At 40.1% G+C, this 19080-nt stretch overlaps 2 protein-coding genes across 3 annotated transcripts in view; one reads left to right on the plus strand and one right to left on the minus strand.

Annotated features, from left to right (window-relative positions):
* Positions 1-16611, plus strand: part of rbks (ribokinase) — a 38922-nt gene extending 22311 nt beyond the window's left edge. Inside the window, exons 7-9 of one of the 2 annotated variants that reach the window (XM_051396163.1) lie at positions 678-769; positions 7268-7456; positions 14224-16189. In XM_051396163.1, the coding sequence (XP_051252123.1) occupies positions 678-769; positions 7268-7456; positions 14224-14328 (386 nt within the window). In that variant the 3' untranslated portion in view covers positions 14329-16189. Of the gene's footprint in view, positions 1-677; positions 770-7267; positions 7457-14223 lie in introns of both variants that reach the window. The other variant, XM_051396162.1, reaches the window with a different exon arrangement.
* Positions 16533-18663, minus strand: mrpl33 (mitochondrial ribosomal protein L33). Its single transcript, XM_051396165.1, has 4 exons — positions 18515-18663; positions 18105-18123; positions 17709-17815; positions 16533-16912 (listed from the first exon to the last, which is right to left on the minus strand). Exons 1-4 carry the CDS (start codon positions 18534-18536, stop codon positions 16863-16865), a joined length of 198 nt encoding a protein of 65 aa, XP_051252125.1. The 5' UTR covers positions 18537-18663; the 3' UTR covers positions 16533-16862.
* Positions 18664-19080: the final 417 nt, after the last annotated feature.

A 19080-nucleotide genomic window follows, 5' to 3' on the forward strand; every position in this document is an offset into this window, starting at 1 on the left:
CCAGGGAATGCTAATTTAATCGTTTAAAAGGTGTCTTTTTATAGAAGCTTATCCACTTGAGCTTTGCCTGCGAGAGCAATCCCCAGTGGTAGCCCGCTAGCCTTTGTTCCCATTGAAAGTTTAATTAAGGTAATGCCAGACCTTGACAGTGAAGCTCAGAAAGTGGAAAAGAAACATCACACAATTGTAAAATGTGTCACTGAGGGACGCTGTCAAAATTATCCTTTTAAAAGCGAGCTGACAACTATAACTCGGTGTATTATTGAGAACAATGATGGTTTTTTTTTAACCTTGTTTATGATTGCATGTTGTTCTGAGTAGAGCTACAACGATTAGTCGATTAAGTCAGTTAAGTCATTAAGTTGTCTACTATTAAATTAATCACCATCTATTTTGATAATTGATTACTCATTTTAAGTCATTTTTTAAGAAAAAGGCAAAATTCTCTGATTTTAGCTTCTCAATTGTGAATATTTCCTGGTTTGTTCAGTCCTCTGTGACAGTAAACTGAATGTCTTTGGGTTGTGGACAAAAAAAGACATTGAAGGACATCACCTTGGGCTTTGGGAAACAGTGATCAACATTTTTCACCATTTTGTGCCATTTTATGTCCAGAACAACAAATCGATGAATCGCGTGGTCAATAAGATGGTTCATTTCCTCGTTTCTTCTTACAGTAAAGACGATATTCAACCCAGCGCCGGCCATTCCTGACTTGGATACAGGTTTCTACAGAGCCTCTGATGTGTTTTGCTGTAATGAGTCTGAGGTGATTTAGCACACACGCACGCACACACACACACGTAGCTCACAGTATTTATCACAGCAGCATTAATAATTCCTCACACAATAACGCTGCCTCTCTCACACATACATGCACTCTCAATAACAATGGAGCAAAAAGAAAACTGAAACCAGTCCTACACAGCTAGATTGTGGGTTGACCAGCTTTCCGCTCTCACACCGCACACATACAGTGATATTGGTGGCAAATTCACCATCAACATTCTTGGTATTTTTTTTCTTTTAAACAGTAGGTTATCAATTTTACACAGAGGTAAACTAAAGCAGGTATTGCATTTTCAGCCAGTGACTGTCAATTTTGCTTTCTGAAATGACAAGTGTCAATAGTCAGTTGTAGCTATCTAGCTAATGAAGCTAACGTTAGCTCCATGAATTCTTGAAAATTCTGTCTCCAGCTGACTTTTCAAAGGACCGGTGTGTAGGATTTAGCCCCGTCTAGCAGTGTCGTTGCAGATTGTAACTCACTCGCTTCACCTTCCCTTTCCAAGCGGGAGGGAGAAGCTACGGTGGCTGTAATAATGTGCAAAAACGCGGCCCTATCTACAGCCAGTGTTTGGTTTGTCCTTTCTGAGCTACTGTAGAAACATGGCGGTTTAACATGGTGACCCGCAGAGTCTGTAGATAAAAAACGCCTCGTTCTAAGGTAACAAAAATATAACTATTTCTATATTCAGATGATTATACACTACATCCTTCTAAATGTAACACACCAGACCTTTAATGTTTCTAGCAGACCCATGGGTGGTCTCGATTATGCACTTGTCTGTACATATTGATGTACCTGATATCGTGCTAAAAGACTTAAGAAGAGGCAGCAAAAAGTCAAAAAAGCAAATAGTTGATCATTTATATAGAAAATATGTAAATAAAGAAACAGCATTGTTCTTGCATTTTAGTGTAAAACTAGTTAGTCCTAGTATTATAATAACAAAAAAGGTCAGATTGTAATTTCATCCTGACATTACCCCGTTAGGCTGCCTAGCCTACTTGTTTGTATTTCACTTTCACTTTTAATGTTATCTTAAACTTTGATAGCATCCTGCAGCGGCTCCGTGGAATAATACTACACAGTGGATGTGCTTGGCATGAATGGGGCTTTTATGTAACCTGTAACCCTATAAACTAATGCAGTTGGTTAATGAATTACTCCCTGGCCTTGAAATTAACACGTGGTTACTACTGCAGGCAGTAAGCCAGTTAGCTGGGAATGTTTGCAGACAAACTCACAAACTCACTGTTTAATCCAGTCCTTTTACTTCTGCTCGTGTGTTTTTGGTTTTGGAAAGGCTACAAAAAGAAGCTCAACAGTTTAAATGTGTCCAGGCAACACTTTGTAACATTGGGAGACTTGTAGTGCAGTAGAGCTTTCATTGCGCAAACCCAATTGGACCCGACACAACCTGCCGAGTTTGGGATGGGTTTGTGCCAAAAACTTCTTTTTGGGGCCATAAGGTTGGGCCGGACCTGATTTTTGGGGCCAGATCAGAACTCTATTGTGCAGCCCTAAGTTGCATACAGGTATAAGTAGTTCTTCCCATCCTCTCTGTGAATGGAAAAGATGAGAGGTTTGAGATGTTATGAGTGCCCAAACTCACACACACCTTTTCAAAGTGATTCCACTGTACCTCCTGGGTCATGACCCCTGCTAGCACATCAATAACCTCACTGTAGCCTTTAGCCATACATGTAACCCCTCTGGTATGAAGGCGGAACAAGTATCTCTCCACCCTTTTACGGTAAAAACTGGTGTCATGGCACTTTGTGTCGTGATTGTCAGGTGATGACAGATGAGGGACGGGGGCAGGTACAGATGGGAATTGTAGTAAAAACAACAAGGCAGATGTGCACTTTGGCTGAGTCAGCCACCCCCTCAGGGATAAAGTGGATGCGAGTTTGCCTGGGAGCTTCTATTTGATGTGGTGATGCAGAGCGGAGAGAACCTGTAGCCAGGTGTGGGGACATGAAAGGGAGAGTTGACGAAAGCACAACATGTCTACTCTTTTTTGGGGGGTGTCAGGTCATGGAGGTAGAGTCATGTTATACATTATGCAGTACGCAGGGGTGGAAAGAACACTAAACTATCCCACCCAGGGACAGGTTTGTCTGTGTGTGATTGTTTGACCCTGAGGAAGTCCAGTGTGGTGTTGGATAGGACAGTATGAAAATTCCAGGTCACGATTATCTTGGCCAAAATAATTGCGATACACAATATTATCATGATAATCATAAGTCTATACTTCATATTTTTTTAAATTGCTCTAAAATCACATGACCTTACATTTAGTTAAGAAACCTATTTATTTATTTATTGCATCACAGATAGACACCTCATCTCCCTGTTCTTTATTTTGGAATCTATACTATTTCCACACATGCAGTTGAACTTTTTTTGTGGGGGATACAACGGGTGAGCCTTCAGGATTAGAATTTTGGAATGACTTGAATGATGCGGGCTCCCCCTTGTCCCCTTGTTCATAATAAATCAACAAATCAATATAGGACTGTATGCTGGAGGGCTAGACAGCTTTTTCAAGTCATGTGAGAATATTCACAATTATCACGATAATGGAATTTCACCACGATAAATGTTTAAATGTTAAATTGTTGTATATCGTCCAATCCCTAGTCTTGGATAACTGATCGTCTTGTTTTGAAGTTTTTTAATATTTGTGCAGTATGCCTTGGGTTTTTTGGTAAGAATTCCTCTTCTTGTGAACAGGCTTTTAAAACTGTTTTTAAACTGGCTTCTTAGTTACTAAAAAGCATTAATGTTTCAGGAATGGATTACTGTAGATGGATCAAATTGTTTGACTTTATTTTTTAAGTTAAATTATTACAGTAATATCAGTGTTACTTTATAACAGGTTTATGATATGGCGATCAGTTACAGTATAATAATAAAATGTAAAGACCCCAGCCAGAGGCACAAATATTTCTCTTTTAAATATCTTTTTTGAGTTTTACTTTATACATGCTTTAAATTTGAAATGTATGTTATTCCTCAGTTTTGCATAACAACTGTTTACAGTTTAAAATTGAAATCTTGTTCTTGAAAGTGAGGAGCTTGATTTTATATTGGTACATTTTTTACTATTACTGTAAATTTGATCATATTTGAAATTGGTCATTTTTTGTTGTTGCACTTCTCTCTGGAACTGTAGGCTGACTTTTCTTCTACTGTAAAGCTTTTAGTGTACATGGCTACGTACCTTTGAGTCTTTGGAAAATCAAATGTTGTAATGGAATTTCACATTGTTTGTACTGATGATTCAGCGAGGAGAGCGTCTTGCCCATTCAAGGGTTATAAATAAAACATTTTCTAGCTGCTGTTAATGTAACATGAGAAAATATTTTATTACCATGCACAATATCCCACTCCAGTAATGTATGTCGTAATAAGGACTTGATTTAAATGTATTCAAAGAAAATAAAGAACTTGTTGAATTTCCAATTTTAAACACTGTTTAATGGAAAAATGAAAAGCTCCCTGTCAAAAATATAAATACACAGAGTCACTATAATGACAGTACATTATTTCCAGCCTTTGGCGATATGCCTAAACATATACATTCTTGCTAATACACCCACCATGTCAACAGCTTTATACTGCATATGCTTTAAAAAATAGGTGCTCACTGTGTGTGTGTGTGTGTGTGTGTGTGTGTGTGTGTGTGTGTGTGTGTGTGTGTGTGTGTGTGTGTGTGTGTGTGTGTGTGTGTTTTTTTTACAGCGAGAGAGACATAATTCAACTTTCTCATATTCTTGTACACAGAGGGAGGTAGATTGATTCCCTGCCCTGGTGTGAAGCTGATGACTAACAAAACGGCTCTTTTTCTCTCTTGGCATCCGACAGCACCGGGGTGGCTGCGGGCTCTAAAAGCACCGATACACTCTGCGGTTTATTTTTGAACTGTCCAAGGTCATTGTTCACTTTGACAGATCACAAAAGCAAAGGGGGGGGGAATCAGCTCCTCAGACTCCCATTCAACACTAGCGTGATCCGTGTCTTGACCCTCCCATGTGGGGTTATAGTTGACACACATTCTGTACTCTGTATGAGGATGTGTGTATGTTTGTGTGTGGTCTCACTGTACCGTGCTCAGGCTGAGGGGTGGGTGGGGAGGTTTGGGGGGCTTAAGGATGACAAAGTGCAGGCCCTCTTTGATCCTCAGCCCACATACTACGCTGAAGTGCTTTATAGTGAGGGGAATTATCTTTGATGTCCACCTGAGGATCTCACGTGCCAAATGGATCCACATTTCTATCATCCACAGAGGGTCATGATAGCAGCATAAAGTAACATTACATGTGTTGTGATATCTTTAATGTCTGTAGGTTTTCTATACTGTTAGAGTTTTTAGAGAAAGGTGATTACAGACATGTAATTGCCGCAGCAAATTCAATTCATTAATTCATTATTTCATAAGGAGCCCTATTTGACATTTTTTAACACAGGATTTTTTTAACTTTTGTTTTGAGAACAAAATTTAATCCTAGGAAAAAAATGTTTTCTCTCAGTTGAAAGTTGAACAAAGTATGTAATGAGTGAGTCATTGTGAGTCATTTACTATTGACTTATACTAAACAATTTCTGTCTTTGTTTCATGTGAAAGTATTTTCTGTTTTTTAGTTAAAGTTTTTAGTTCTAGTTCAGGTTACATATTGTACAGGTACAGTCATAGTGAAATGTATTTCCGTACATTTATGCATTTGATGCAAAAAAATATTTTAAAAAAGGGAAAAAAAGAAATGTATCTCTAAGATCCTACAATTCGTTCAATAAAAATAGTGTAAATAGAATAGGAATAAAGAATAGAAAATGTAATAAACAATAATGGTTACTTATTATTGCAATGCAGCGATATAATATTTATACAATGAATCACTGGAGACAAAAAAACAACATTTAGTACATTACTAGGAGTAAGAATAGATGTTCTATCAGAGAGTGCATGTGAAGGGCTATGTCTATCAGTCTGTATGTGGAGGTGTGTAAGGGCTGAGAGGGGAGACGGAGAGAGAAAACACAAATGGTCACATAGGAACAATAATACATAACAGTATTTAACGATTTCTTTGGCTCAGTTTTCACAGTTTCAAATTGCAAAACTCATAAAATCTCACACAGCACACAAAATAAAATATCTGAATCTGAACTGAGTGAGTTTATGTTTATCACTGAATTTTAATCATTTAATTTAGAATAAAAGTGCCATTATAAAATAATTATGTGAATACAGTGACTTATTACAGTAACAATTTCTATTCTAGACATCAAACCTTAAATATTATAGTCACTTGTAAGTTTACTGTAATCACCTAAAATACAGTAATGAATGAATGTGAAAAGCATTCTTCTAGAGTCAAACTCTGCAGATACATCATTCAAACAGCACACTGTAGGAACAAGAAGAAACACTGACTTTAAAGAGAAGAATTTAGCAAGTCAGTTTAGCACTTTGAAACTTGAAGCTTGTGAAAACTGAGCCAGCATTTGTTTAAGGCTGAGGGTGGGGTGGATCGCAGGCCAAGTAGGTCTGAGCAAATCATTTCAGTCAGTCCGTAAAAACTGGCATGAATTGTAAAAATATTTAAAATAAAAAAATAGATAATTACTGATACTGTATGATAGTATTTCATCTTACAAGGATTGGTGTAATATACATTTCCTGCCATGCAATTTCTTTTAAACACCAGTGAATAATGTTGTGGCTCATCTGCATCATGGGTGCCGCTTAACTCTAGAGAGAACTGTTGTGGTTCTGAGTTTCCTTGAAGTTCCTCAAACATCAGCTGTAAAGTCCTGCTTTGTCACTGTTCAGTCATTTTGGAGCCAGATGAAGCAGCGTAGTCAGAGGATCTACCCTTTGAAAATGTTTGGCCCGCAGACTGCTGACGGATCCGGCAAATCCTTAACAGACTGAACGTGTTTTTATGAGTCTGTCTGACCACGGTCAGTGTGTAATTAAGAGCTGACTCAACGCAGAACTGTTAATACGAAACAGTAAACTACAGCAAGTAAGCAAAAGCCCTGTAAAACGCTGCTAATTAGGGACTATTAAATGGTTGTGATCTACTTAACTGTGTTCATTAGAAACAAAACAAGCTTTTAGTTATGATTTTCTGTTAAAGGCGAAAACTAAAGGCATTCATATCTTGCATGTGACACAGTCCTCGGTACTGGACTTTTGCCATGGGGATTTTCCATAATGCAGTTCCTTATTTATCTTCCCAGTATCCCACACTAGTGTTGGTTTTGCCCTATCTTTAATTTTAATTCCTAACCCCTGATTAACTCCCTGACCTAGAAAAGAAAAAAAAGACTGGTTTAGAAGAAAATGTCTAAATAATAGTGTCCCATTATCATTTCATGCTAAATGATATGAATGTGTGTTGTATATATGATTATACAGTGCTGTATGTCTGCAGTGTCTTACCTCTGCTCCTCTGTGTGAACATACAGGCTGAGCTGCTGACCGGCTCCTCAGTAACTAACGTGGAGGAAGCACATCGGGCCGGTCTGGAGCTGCTGAAGCGGGGCTGTGGGTCAGTCATCATCACTCTGGGACCCCAAGGCTGCGTGGTGCTCAAGGCACAGGAGTCTGCCTTCAAACATGTTCCAACTGCTGCCATCACAGCAGTGGACACTACGGTAAGCATATACTGGATATGTATTTTTTTAATAGTCATTATATTTCAGTTATTCATTTTATCATTTTAAATGTCAGAAAAAACTCCAAATTATTCAAAATCTACATTTATCATGTTTGGACCAGAGCATGTTTAGCCAAGTTAGCAGCTTCGGCTCTGTTGTTGATTGGGGGGCCAAAATAAAAAAAAAAAAAAAAAAAAAAAAAACTAAACAGGGAAAATCCTGATGTTTCCTATAGCGCCACCATGAGTTTGACATTTGTGTTTTTCAGTGAAATGTCTAAGGTTGGGTTGCCATGAAATTTGACAGACAATGCTGCAATCACTCGATCCATTAGCTTTTCATCTAGGGCCATCATCAAGTTATTTTTTTAAGCACAAATACCACACGATCCCTTGTTTTAGCCTCTTGGTTTTGAGGATTTCTTGTTTTTCTTTCTTATATGACAGTGAATCAGTAATTTCGGGGTTGCTGTTTGAAGATATTGGGCCAGAGGAAATTGTAACAGGCTTTATTATAGACCAAACTACTAATCGATTAATCATGAAAATAATAGCTAGCATTGTTATTGTGTGAATGTTTGCATGCTGACTTTAGCAGTTAGCTCAAACTACCACTGTGCCTAAGTGCAGCCTGCTGTTGTGGCTGTACACTCATAATCATCTTAATTTTATTTATTGATCGTTGACTCTATAAATGTCTGGAAATAGTCAAAATGCCAATCTCAATCTCCCAGAGCCCATGGTGATGTCTTTGTCTTTTGCTTGTTTGGTCCCACCAAGATGCCAAAGCCCAAATGTTTTTCATTTACAGTGATATAAACCACAGACATAAGAAAATTGTCACATTTCAGAAGTTTGAACCAGTTTAGCCACACAAGCAGCATGGCTCTGAGGATGGCAGTCTCAGTCAGTCCATCGCCAACCAACCAATATTTATAATGAAATGAAAGACAAAAAGTAGTAAAAATATATTGTATTTATTTATATATATCTGTGTGTGTGTGTTATAATATTTTTACTATTTCATATTACTTAAATGATATACAAATATAATTATCAAATAGTCGTTATTAATAATAATATATAATAAACATGTATTATTAGTAATAAGGAAGAAATAAGTAAAAAGGAAGATATATTAGTAAAAAGGAAGAAAGTTTTAAATGGTAAATTATGCAAAGCAGCCCACCTGCCACAGTACACACTTAAAATATATCCTTTACAGCAACAACAGCGGAACAGATTATTTCTCACAGGAAATCCTCTGTTCCATAACAAAGTGTTGTCACACGTAACTTTTTATCTGCCCATTCATCGAACCCCTGGCGCTCTGCGCTCTGGCGGAGCTGCTAAGATTCTGTCTGTTGCTCGAGTGGAACGATTTAAGATCAATGGGGATGTGGTGACCACCGGCTGTTTCCCCTCCCTGATTCTAATCTTTTAAAGAGGCCAGCGTCACTTGACTCATTTCACACCGTCCTCTGTGGCTTGTTTTCGTCACAGGAACCCTTTGCTAGATGTTTGCGTTTCCTGTCTATGAGCAGTTTGTGGGGCATGTGTTCAACCAACCAAATACGTCATCGCAGAGGAGTTAATGGTGTTAATCACCTCTTTGTGCGTACCAGGTTTGATTAAACAATTTGAATTGTTTGTGTAATGGGTTCTTCTACTGAATAGTTCCCCTGGGTACTTTTCCAAAGAGTAAAAAATGGAGCATGCGGTCGTAGTTTTACATGAAACCCACAACAGATTGAGAGAAAAGCGAAGAAGAAAGGCAGTACAAGGTGAGTGTTGAGTGTGTTGGGGTGTGTGGCGGAGAGACAGAGACAGCAGTGTTACAGTGTGTTTTCACTCACACTCCAAAGGGAACTGCAGCTGAACTACACAGCCACTCGCTACCCCAGGTCACTTTGGCATTTCAAGAACAAAGGTCTCGCTCTCTTCAACCTCTGTGCGACCTCAGCGGTGCCCCCACATTTCTAAGCAGGCACAAATAACTTACCTTATTCACCAGCTTCAATCTCCCCGCTTCCCAGTAGCCCCTGGGAGAACTCTCTCTCCCCCCCGTTCCCTATTCATCTCCCATGACTCACCTCTTGGGCCTGCATCAGTCAGCAGAAAGCTGTGGTCGGGCCTGCTGCATGTCCCCCCGCTGCACACACACACACTCTCTCACCCCACCCCTTCTGGTCTTTGATGGGCCCATAAATTCAGGAGTGTTTAACTCTTTTGGACATCATAATCCCTCTTCCAGTAAGGCCCTTTCTTTCTTTTACTGGAGAGAGGAAAAAAACAACAGGTTGTTATCAAGATCATTATTCACTTCTCTGAGCCCGTTCTGGTAACACAGGCCTCTTTAGTTATGATTACCTCTTGTGTTATTATAGCTGTGATTGTGTGTGTTTTTTTTTCTCTCTGTAGAAGTAGTGACGGAAATGTTTTTGAAAGATTGGCTCCAAGCTTGTCAGCAGCAGGATTTTGTTCTTGTCGCTTTTCTTGACTCTCTAGATTTACTAGTATCGGACTGTGAGCTGATGCTGCATTCTAGGCTGCGATTCTTCGATATCAACACAGTGAGTCACTTGCGGTTTCTCACTATTTTAGCTAAATAGTTCAGTTGGGCGCCGCGGGTTGCATCACCCACTGCTAATCAGAACGAACACAAATCCAGCTTTTACCCTTCTTTGGATGCATTTCGTCACTTTGTTTCGACTTGTCCCAGATAGAATATTTCTCTTTGATTGATCTAGCCCTGTTAATGCTGTGGCTGCTAAATCATTTAGCTCGCTCCTGACTATAACTATTTCATCATCTGCTCCTCCTGCAACTGTCTGAATAACACATTTCACACAAGCAATTATGGGCTGAGTCAGGGTCGGGAATCTGGATGACAAAGCAAATCCACTCATCTACTGTGGGTCTCCCCCATCCCTCCCCCTTTATCCATTTGTCTCTCTTTTGTCTTAAATTGAGTACAGGCTTCCCTCGCTGAGATCAGAGCCTCGGCTGTTTCATGTGGACACTTAGATGAGACTACACACACATACACACCCAGTGCCTTCTAGCCCCAGCAGGACTTGGGTGGCCTTCGTTTCCACTGCTCCGGGAGGTCCACTGTGTAGGGCGAAAGGTAGACAGTGCTGTCTAAACCAGACATTACAGCTGCACGGTGGGTCTGGACAGTCAAATTATTCCCAGTCTTCTCCTGTGACTGGAGACATGTAAGGACCAATTGCACGATTCCTTCCTGGAAGCCAAAGGTAAGGGAATACCTCCTGAGCACTGCATTCCTCAACCCGGTAAGCTGTGGGTCAGCATGACACCATGAGAAAAACTGCCACATCACCATGTTTTAATGGGCTGCACATGCTGCAGCAGCTGCTGTTCCGCAGCCCAGATGTTAGGCCAGTCCCCTGCCAGTGCAGTCGTGACGATCAGCGTTACACACAAAAGAGTGAAAGAGGGTTAAGACAAAGCACTGCGGATGGATCAAAGTTGTTAGAGCCCTAATTGGTCCAATTAAATGTGTTTCTGATCCCTGAGTCTTCCTCCCTCGTTACTTCTGAGGAGTCGTCCCCGGCTGTTTGCAAGTCTTACTGGAAGCTTCCGGACGTGGAAGCCACTGTGAGTCATCGCTGCCCCTCAGTTGGTCTTTGCTCTCCCCGGGGTGCCTTTCATTGACAAAGGCTGGCGGCCTCAGGAGCTAACGGCGCACAGCCCCATCTGTCATATCAGGGTGGGAGTCAAGATCGCGGGCGGCCTCCGGGTGAGAAGTACAGTCACAGGTTCTGGAGGCTCGAAAGGTTCAGTGTGCACAGCAGACTCTGTAACATGGAAGATCTGCTGTGTGGAGCCCTTTTATGAGATCTGCATTTTCTATAGGTTCTGTTTGTTGTTCGTGTCTGTCGTTGGTGCTCAGCGCTCATTGCTGTGGTGTTTCTGCGCTGCACTTTACAAAGATCACTTGTCAATCAAAGCGTGTGGGCGCTACTGTTGTCTTTGTCCTTGGATTTTCTGTTGATGGACTTCTGAGTTTCTGTATGCGCTCCTTTGTTTGTCTGTACAGCCATGGCGGTTATTGCTGCTTGTTTTAACTATTCAGTTTTTCTTCTATTTATTCTAAACACACAGCACTCATGCTGCTGTCAGAAGCATTAAAAAAGGTCACTTCCCTGGAGTGTTGTCAGTGAAAGCCTACCAGATACTGCAAATGGAAAGCTTTCAGTGGCTATAGGTTTGTCACTGTTGTGTTTAATCAACCGAAGATGACTCATTCTAACGTAATTATAATTGAATCTGTCCTAAATGAGAAAAAAAAGCCTTTTAATAGATTGAATCAAACTGAACCCAAACTATTAAAGTTCCAGGGAGATGTCTAGAAGCAGTTTAATTCCCACAAAGCAAAAGCATCCACTGGCGCTCTGATCGCATGGTTCGCACAGAGTCACACTACAAAGAAACTGAAGAGAACTTCCTAAACCATACTTTGTTAATTTGGTAAGCTTCTCGCAGACACACCTGCCATCCTAATTTCTAACTTCAGTCTGAGTGCCAGAGGAGAGCAGGCCGAGGAACGGCGCGCAGATCAAGACGCGGCGGACGGAGCCGACCAGTAAGAGCATCAAGCCTCATCCGCGGCAAGCACTTGTGTCACTTGATTGACAGGCCTCTAGATCTAACCTTCACCAAACTGTGTCGAGGGCAGCGTTGGCGGGGCTGAAGGGGGTAGCGCTTGTCAGCCTCGTTGAGCTTCATTCACTGGATCCAGTAGCGTCACATGCCAGTCTCAGGGAAGGAGACGTTGTTAGTAAGACAGAGAACGGTTGGACAGTGACCAAAAGTTTACATTGAAACAGTATTGTCTTGTTAGGACTTATTTAGACGTGGACTGGCTTACTAGGAAATGACAAAGAACATCATATGAAAGTTAATTATTTTGCTGATTATATGTCTACTTCAACAGTCCTTATTATATTGTCCCTATTATAATCAATATTCTGGGATTTTTAGAATTAGCTATGGAGCATTTTAACCCATTGTTTTGGTGAACAACTTAGGCTCTCATAAGCATTGTTTCCAGATGCAGGAGTTAGCAACTAGCTGGCGAAAATAGTTGAACATTTAGCAACTATAAAAAAGGAATTTTCTTCTGGAGTTAGTGGAGACTAACCAAACTAAAGAGAGAGTGAATATTGGACTTATATTTATAAGATGGGAAGAACATGACGCCACATTAATATTTTGTATGTTCTGGATTTTGTTCACCGTATTAAGTTATTAGATGTCATTAGATTAGATATCAGTGTTGTGTTGGTCCAAGTAGTAAAAAATAATTTAATGTGAATCATTTGCATTAATTATTCATTCAAGATTACAAATTGCAATTTAGGAATATTAAGGAAATACACAAATTAGACAACAATGTAATACCCGCTGGGCTGCTGTGATTTTGGAGACACTTGCCTCAATCTATACTTTTTTCCAGATCCTTTTCGACCAAACTAGATCACATATTGTACCTCAAAAAGCTGCACATTTTCTGCCTCTTCTCATGGCTTTTTTGAGAGGGAAATGAACACTGAATACTTACATCATATATACATTACATTAATTTTAAAATGGTGGCACTTATTCAGCTGGATGGACATATAATGGTACGGAAGCAGGTAAATAAGAAAACAGATAAAAAGCCATCATAATTTTATTGTTTAATAATTTCGTATAATTAGTTATAATAAATACCTGAATAGCTACTTGATGTTGAAATGTAAATACCACGGAATTTCTAGAATTAAAATACTTTACTTTGAAAGCCATCTATCAAAATGTATTTTATTTGTCCAGAAGGTCTAATGTTTTTTCCAGCCATAAATTCTGATAGAAAATGCTAATATCCATTGTTTTAGATAAAACTACATTTAAAAAGATGACTTAATAAGAATAAAATGTTCAGTTTAGTTTTGGTATTATTTTCATCAATCCAACTTAAAGAATAATTTTTTTTTCTCAATCAATATATATATATATATATATATATATATATATATATATACACACAATATTTTATTTAAGATTGTGAATGTTTTCAAGCTTTTGAAATTGCACAACTTGAGATTACCTTCTGGAGATTTGAAACAGTGAAATTCAGAGAACATACAGTCCTGTTGGTGTTTTTTTAAATGTTTCAGTGCTAATATTTCAGTGATTTCAACATTAAGTATTCAGTAAAGATTGAATGTATCAGTTAGTTATATATCAGTTGCTTCTAAATTTAAAATCTTTACAGCCTTTTTTGGCCTCCATAGTACCGGCCCAGTACAAACACTGATATTGGTGATCTGCAAAATTCAGTCCGGTCATTTAAATAGCTTTTCACCTAAGAAATGGGCTAGGGTTGTATTTGTATAAACATTGCCTAAAAGTAAATACCATCTATGGGTTTTCCCACCCTGAAAAGGATGCATATCTGAGCTTGACTGTTCATGTTAAATTCTATTTTCAGGATGAGATTTGTTCAATTTTAACTGTCAGCACAAAATATTGACTGAAGTTTAGCTTAATACTAGCATTAGTTTTCAGAGACCTGTTTCAGCCTCACCCCCTTGTGGTCTGACTAGACGAAGGTGGTTGTTTTAGCATGGATTTGGTCATAGATTACAATGTAAAAGAAAAAAGGAAGAGGCACGTGCAAAAGGAATGATATATCCCCCTGACTATACAGACCAAAATGTTTTATGTTTTATTTTCTATCCCCCTATCATCTAGTTGTTGAAACTGGCCCCCTCACTGCCCTCTACTCCACTGGCCCTCGGCTCCCAAGCATCAGCCCCTATTCAAGAGTGCTATCATCATTTCAACCGCAACGTGTGAACTGGGAGACAGGCCAGAGTCAAACCAGTGGGACTGCTTCGCCAAAGCCTTATTTCCAAATACTGGCTGTGTTGTAGCCCAGCCCAGCTACCAGACAGGAGACATAAACACGCCATGGCTTTAAACATGGAAATCCACCAGGCCTGTGAAATGTTTGAGCTCTGACCTCACTCTTTCCAGCATCCCTCCAGTCCAGGAGTCACACCAGTGGCATGCACCGGGGTGGGGGAGGGGTGCAGTAATGACCTTTCAAATGTCAAATCAGATTTTTTTATTTATTTTCCTCTATCATCTGATTCATCACAGAATGCTTTAGGTGCCTGCAACACAATTGTGCCCTCCAGCTGCCCCGTCTGCCGTGGACCCTGTTTGGCCCTCCCTGTTCCTACTGCCCTATTGATCACAGGGCACTGCCCCCTCTGCCCGGTCGGGATCAGGGTTAGGGTTTTTGTTTTTTGCCCCATGTCACTGAATCATCCTAACACAACCGACAAAGGGGTTACTTTGAGGTTGAAGGGCGACTGATGTCAGGGAGGGGAGGGGGGGTGGGGTTTTTACAGAGGTGCTCAGAAGAGAGAGTGCAATGAACTCCTTTTGAGAGCCACAGTGATGAGTAATGGAGTGGGCTTGTGAGAACCAGCGTCGGGGGGCCGTTTGTGGTTAAACATGAGCGTGTCGCCACATACCATTGTGCCTTTTCCCATCAGCCTCCCCCCCTTCCCATTCCAGCCAGCCCGCTCCAGGGCGTAGACAGCACATTCCATCTCTATCAATAGATGAGGAGGGAAAATGGGTGATTTATCTGTTTCGAAGATAGCCAAAACCAGAGCTGTTGGCAGTTATGGTGAAGCCGCTGATGAGAGATTAAAGCAGCCATGTGCTACTCAGCTGACTTTGAAAAGCAGCAAACTCAGAGGGGTTTTTTTTTTTTTGTTTTTGTTTTTTCAGTTTTTGATTTGAAAGTTGTTTCAGAAAAAAAAGATCAAATACAAATAATGCTTAATATAATTAGATTATCTTAATTTAATTACAATTTGTGGGATAATACAGTATAATGTCATAGGTAGCAGTCTTTTTCATATACATACATACGTTTTGGACTCTCCTCATAGTATGAAAATTTTTATTTATTTTTAAATATTTAAGGATGACATGTCACCATCATTCAACATTTAACTTGTTTCACTTATTACATCTTATCTATCATTCTGCTGGCGTTACGACAAGGTCTGTGATTATGATTAATGCCCATAATACAGATGTTTCTCTCCAAGAGCTGACAGAGACACACTTTCACACGAGGTAACATTTCAGTAGCTCGTCTGAAAGTGGCCCAGACTTCAGGCAGCAACACAAGACTGACAACAGCTGACAAATGCCACAGCACCCCCTACTGTCAGCAGTTTATTGTATTGCAAAATCAACCATCCCATCTTTTTATATATACCTATTGTAACTATATTTTTCAAAATACAGTGTTAAACAGTGAATACCCGGATTTTCTGTTGCCCCTCACATACACTGGATTTTTTGATTCTGCTGAGCTCGGCTGTAGAATTACACAGTAGACACCACAGGGGAAATTTAATAACGCATTGTTGTAATATTGTTTCTTCCCAGGGTGCTGGAGACAGCTTTATTGGAGCCCTGGCCTTTTACATGGCTCATTATCCCACAATGCCTCTGGAAAAGATGGCCCGCAGAGCCAATCAGGTGGCAGCAGTGAGCGTGCAGGCCGTCGGCACGCAGAAGTCTTACCCCGTCAGAAAGGACCTACCGGCTGAACTGTTCTGAGAGCAGCAAGTACACACCAGTGTGAATGGACCAAGTCTTACCGACCTGGGAATCAAACTATTAAAAAGGATCTGCTCTTGAGAAATCCAAGAATGAACAATATTGTGAAATTGAGGATTGTTAATGATGCAACTAATGTTACTTTAATGTAAAACTGAACAGTCAACTGTTAATGTAACGGTTTTGTGAATAGTACCTGCAAAAGACAATTGATTTTATAAAACCTCTGATCTAACTACTTTTGAACTATTTAATAATTGACAAGCATCTTAATGCTTAGCTTGCATAGTGCATAATTTACTTTAATTTATTTAATTACCCCAAATACATCATATTTCACAAATGGTAGGTGTCACAAAGTAACTGTTTTGTATACAATGTACAACATTTGACAGAATCGTAATCATTAATACGATGTAGAACTGTTTAATAGTATTAGTAACATCAAGACAGCTGTTGTGCCCCCAATAAATTCATCACTTTATCACACGATGAGTGGTATTTTGTTTACAGTGGCGGGAGTCGAGTTTCTTCAGTATCGGTCGGGGTTGCATCACGCTGAACTGCTGCTGAGGAGAGAGTAGAGGCCTTCTGACAGATCCAAGGAGAAATCCTCTGAAAACGTGTCAGCAAGCCCAACAGAAATGTTGACTGACGAAACACCTTGTATAATCCATGGCAATAAAAATAGTCTGTTTAAACCTGGCAGGTTTATGTTGTCCATAGATTTTGGTGCACTGTCAGATGGATCTGATCTTCTTCTTCTCCAAGAACAGGACGTGTTTGTTCACTGCAGAGACAGAAAGCAGATTGGAAATAGAAGTCACAAAAAGAGAGCTTTTGTCATATAAACAATGCAGTGGAGAATAGGTGGCACAATAGGAGCTTGAGCTTGTAGCTGATATGGATTCAGACAGTGAACTGCGCTCACCCACTTGTAACTCATTTGTATGACTCTGCTAGAAATACATTAACCACTGGGATCAATATATTTACATATATACAAATACAGCCCCAATAAACATTTCTCATTCTTTTAACTGTTTAAATACATTACAGTGCATCATGACAACAGTCTTATGGGGTAAGAATAAATACATATATATACTTAAATACAAAACTATCACATCTAGTTATCTACTTTAATGGTTTCCTCCCCAGAACCTAAACGTAAGGCACAATATGAATCCACATAAAGCAGTTTCCACATGATAGCCTGAATGCAGAGATTTCCAATGTCAGCTTGTTTTCTGTTACAATTAAATTGAACTATTTCTCATCTAAGCAAACTAGTAGTCTCTCCAGAATACTAGCCCGCCTTTAAGGTTTCTTAACATGGTCGTTTTTGCTTTTTGTCCCAACAGCTGATTCCTTAGAAATGAGGTGGAATGAAACAGCATCCTGCTACAATGCAAACACAGACGTGTGCTTTTGTTGCCAAGTGGCAGCTTTGAAAGGCTTGTTCCAACACCTTCACAACCTGGAAAAGTCAGCCTAAAAATGGCGTTGTCCTTTCATTTGTTCCAGGACAGACTCGTGCTCACTGGAGGAGAGCAGAACACGAGCAGCTGTCAGTCACAGCTTACCAAATGGATCATGTCTGCGCATCACCAGTTTGTCTCTGAGACGGTTCCTCTTTGTGTTGAAGAAGTAGCCCGTCCCTGCAGCGCTCACCATCTGCACCAGGACGGTCCTGATGGAAGAGGACATTAGTGGACACTAGTGGACATTACAGAGGACATTACAGAGGACACTAGTGGACATTACAGAGGACATTACAGAGGACACTAGTGGACATTACAGAGGACACTAGTGGACATTACAGAGGACACTAGTGGACATTACAGTGGACATTACAGTGGACATTACAGAGGACACTAGTGGACATTACAGTGGCTGCAGCACTGCCTGCAGACAGCACCTGTTATCGTCTCGCTGGGCTCAACCTTTCTGTTTCACTCATTCCAGTGACTTCCACTTACTTTGATTTTGCCTTGGCCACTGAGAAACGGAAAAGAGCAGAGGATGTGAATTAGAGTCAGCGGATTAACAAAATAAATGTTTAACCAACTCACTAAATAAATCTAACAGTTAGTTAGCCACTAGCTAAAGCTAACCGCTAAATACACAACAATAAAAGCTAAACGCGACAACATTTGAAACACAAACATACTGATAGGCAGTCAATGACAGCTACCTGTAAACAGTTAGTTAACGTTAGTTAACGTAGTTAGTTAGTTACAGATAGCCACGTTGGGTAAGTTAGTGTTAGAGAACTGACAGCTAGCCGAGCTAAGCTAAAGCTAATGCTAGCTAGCTACGTTTGAGACAACCGTGCACGTGCATGTGCCCGACTATTTAAATAGCTGCACATGGAGATTAAAGTACTCACAGTTGACGGTGGTGAGAAACATTCTGTAGACTTTAAATCAAAACCTGAAGGAAGTATTAAAGCATCAGAGTTCTAGCCAAGGTAAGTCACATTGAGAACTCCGGACGTCCGGTTTAACAAGCACTTCCGGGTCCTCTTAAAGGTGGGCAGCGCAGGCGCAGTGATACATTGAGCAATAAACGGCCAGTTTACACACACACACACACACACACACACACACACACACACACACACACACACACACACACACACACACACACACACTGAGTGAAAATGACCCTACATCTGAATCTAGCAGGGTGATTATATTTCAATCAACCTTCAGCTTTTTGATCCTCTCTGAAAGCACAGAGCAGATGGTTGCCACACACTACACTGAAATAGATATTTATTCATCAGAACATGATACTGGTACAAGGAAGCTGTTGTTTGACAGTTGTTGATGAGGCAAAGCAAAAATGCTAAACAAAATGATAAGTGATTCAGGGGCCAACCAGAAGGAGACAAATGGACAAACAGTCTGTGTACGGAGTACGGGCAAAAAGGCAAACAGGAAATTCATTTTG

Source organism: Dicentrarchus labrax, unplaced genomic scaffold (assembly GCF_905237075.1).
Source record: "Dicentrarchus labrax unplaced genomic scaffold, dlabrax2021, whole genome shotgun sequence".
Classification (NCBI taxonomy): Eukaryota; Metazoa; Chordata; class Actinopteri; family Moronidae; genus Dicentrarchus; species Dicentrarchus labrax.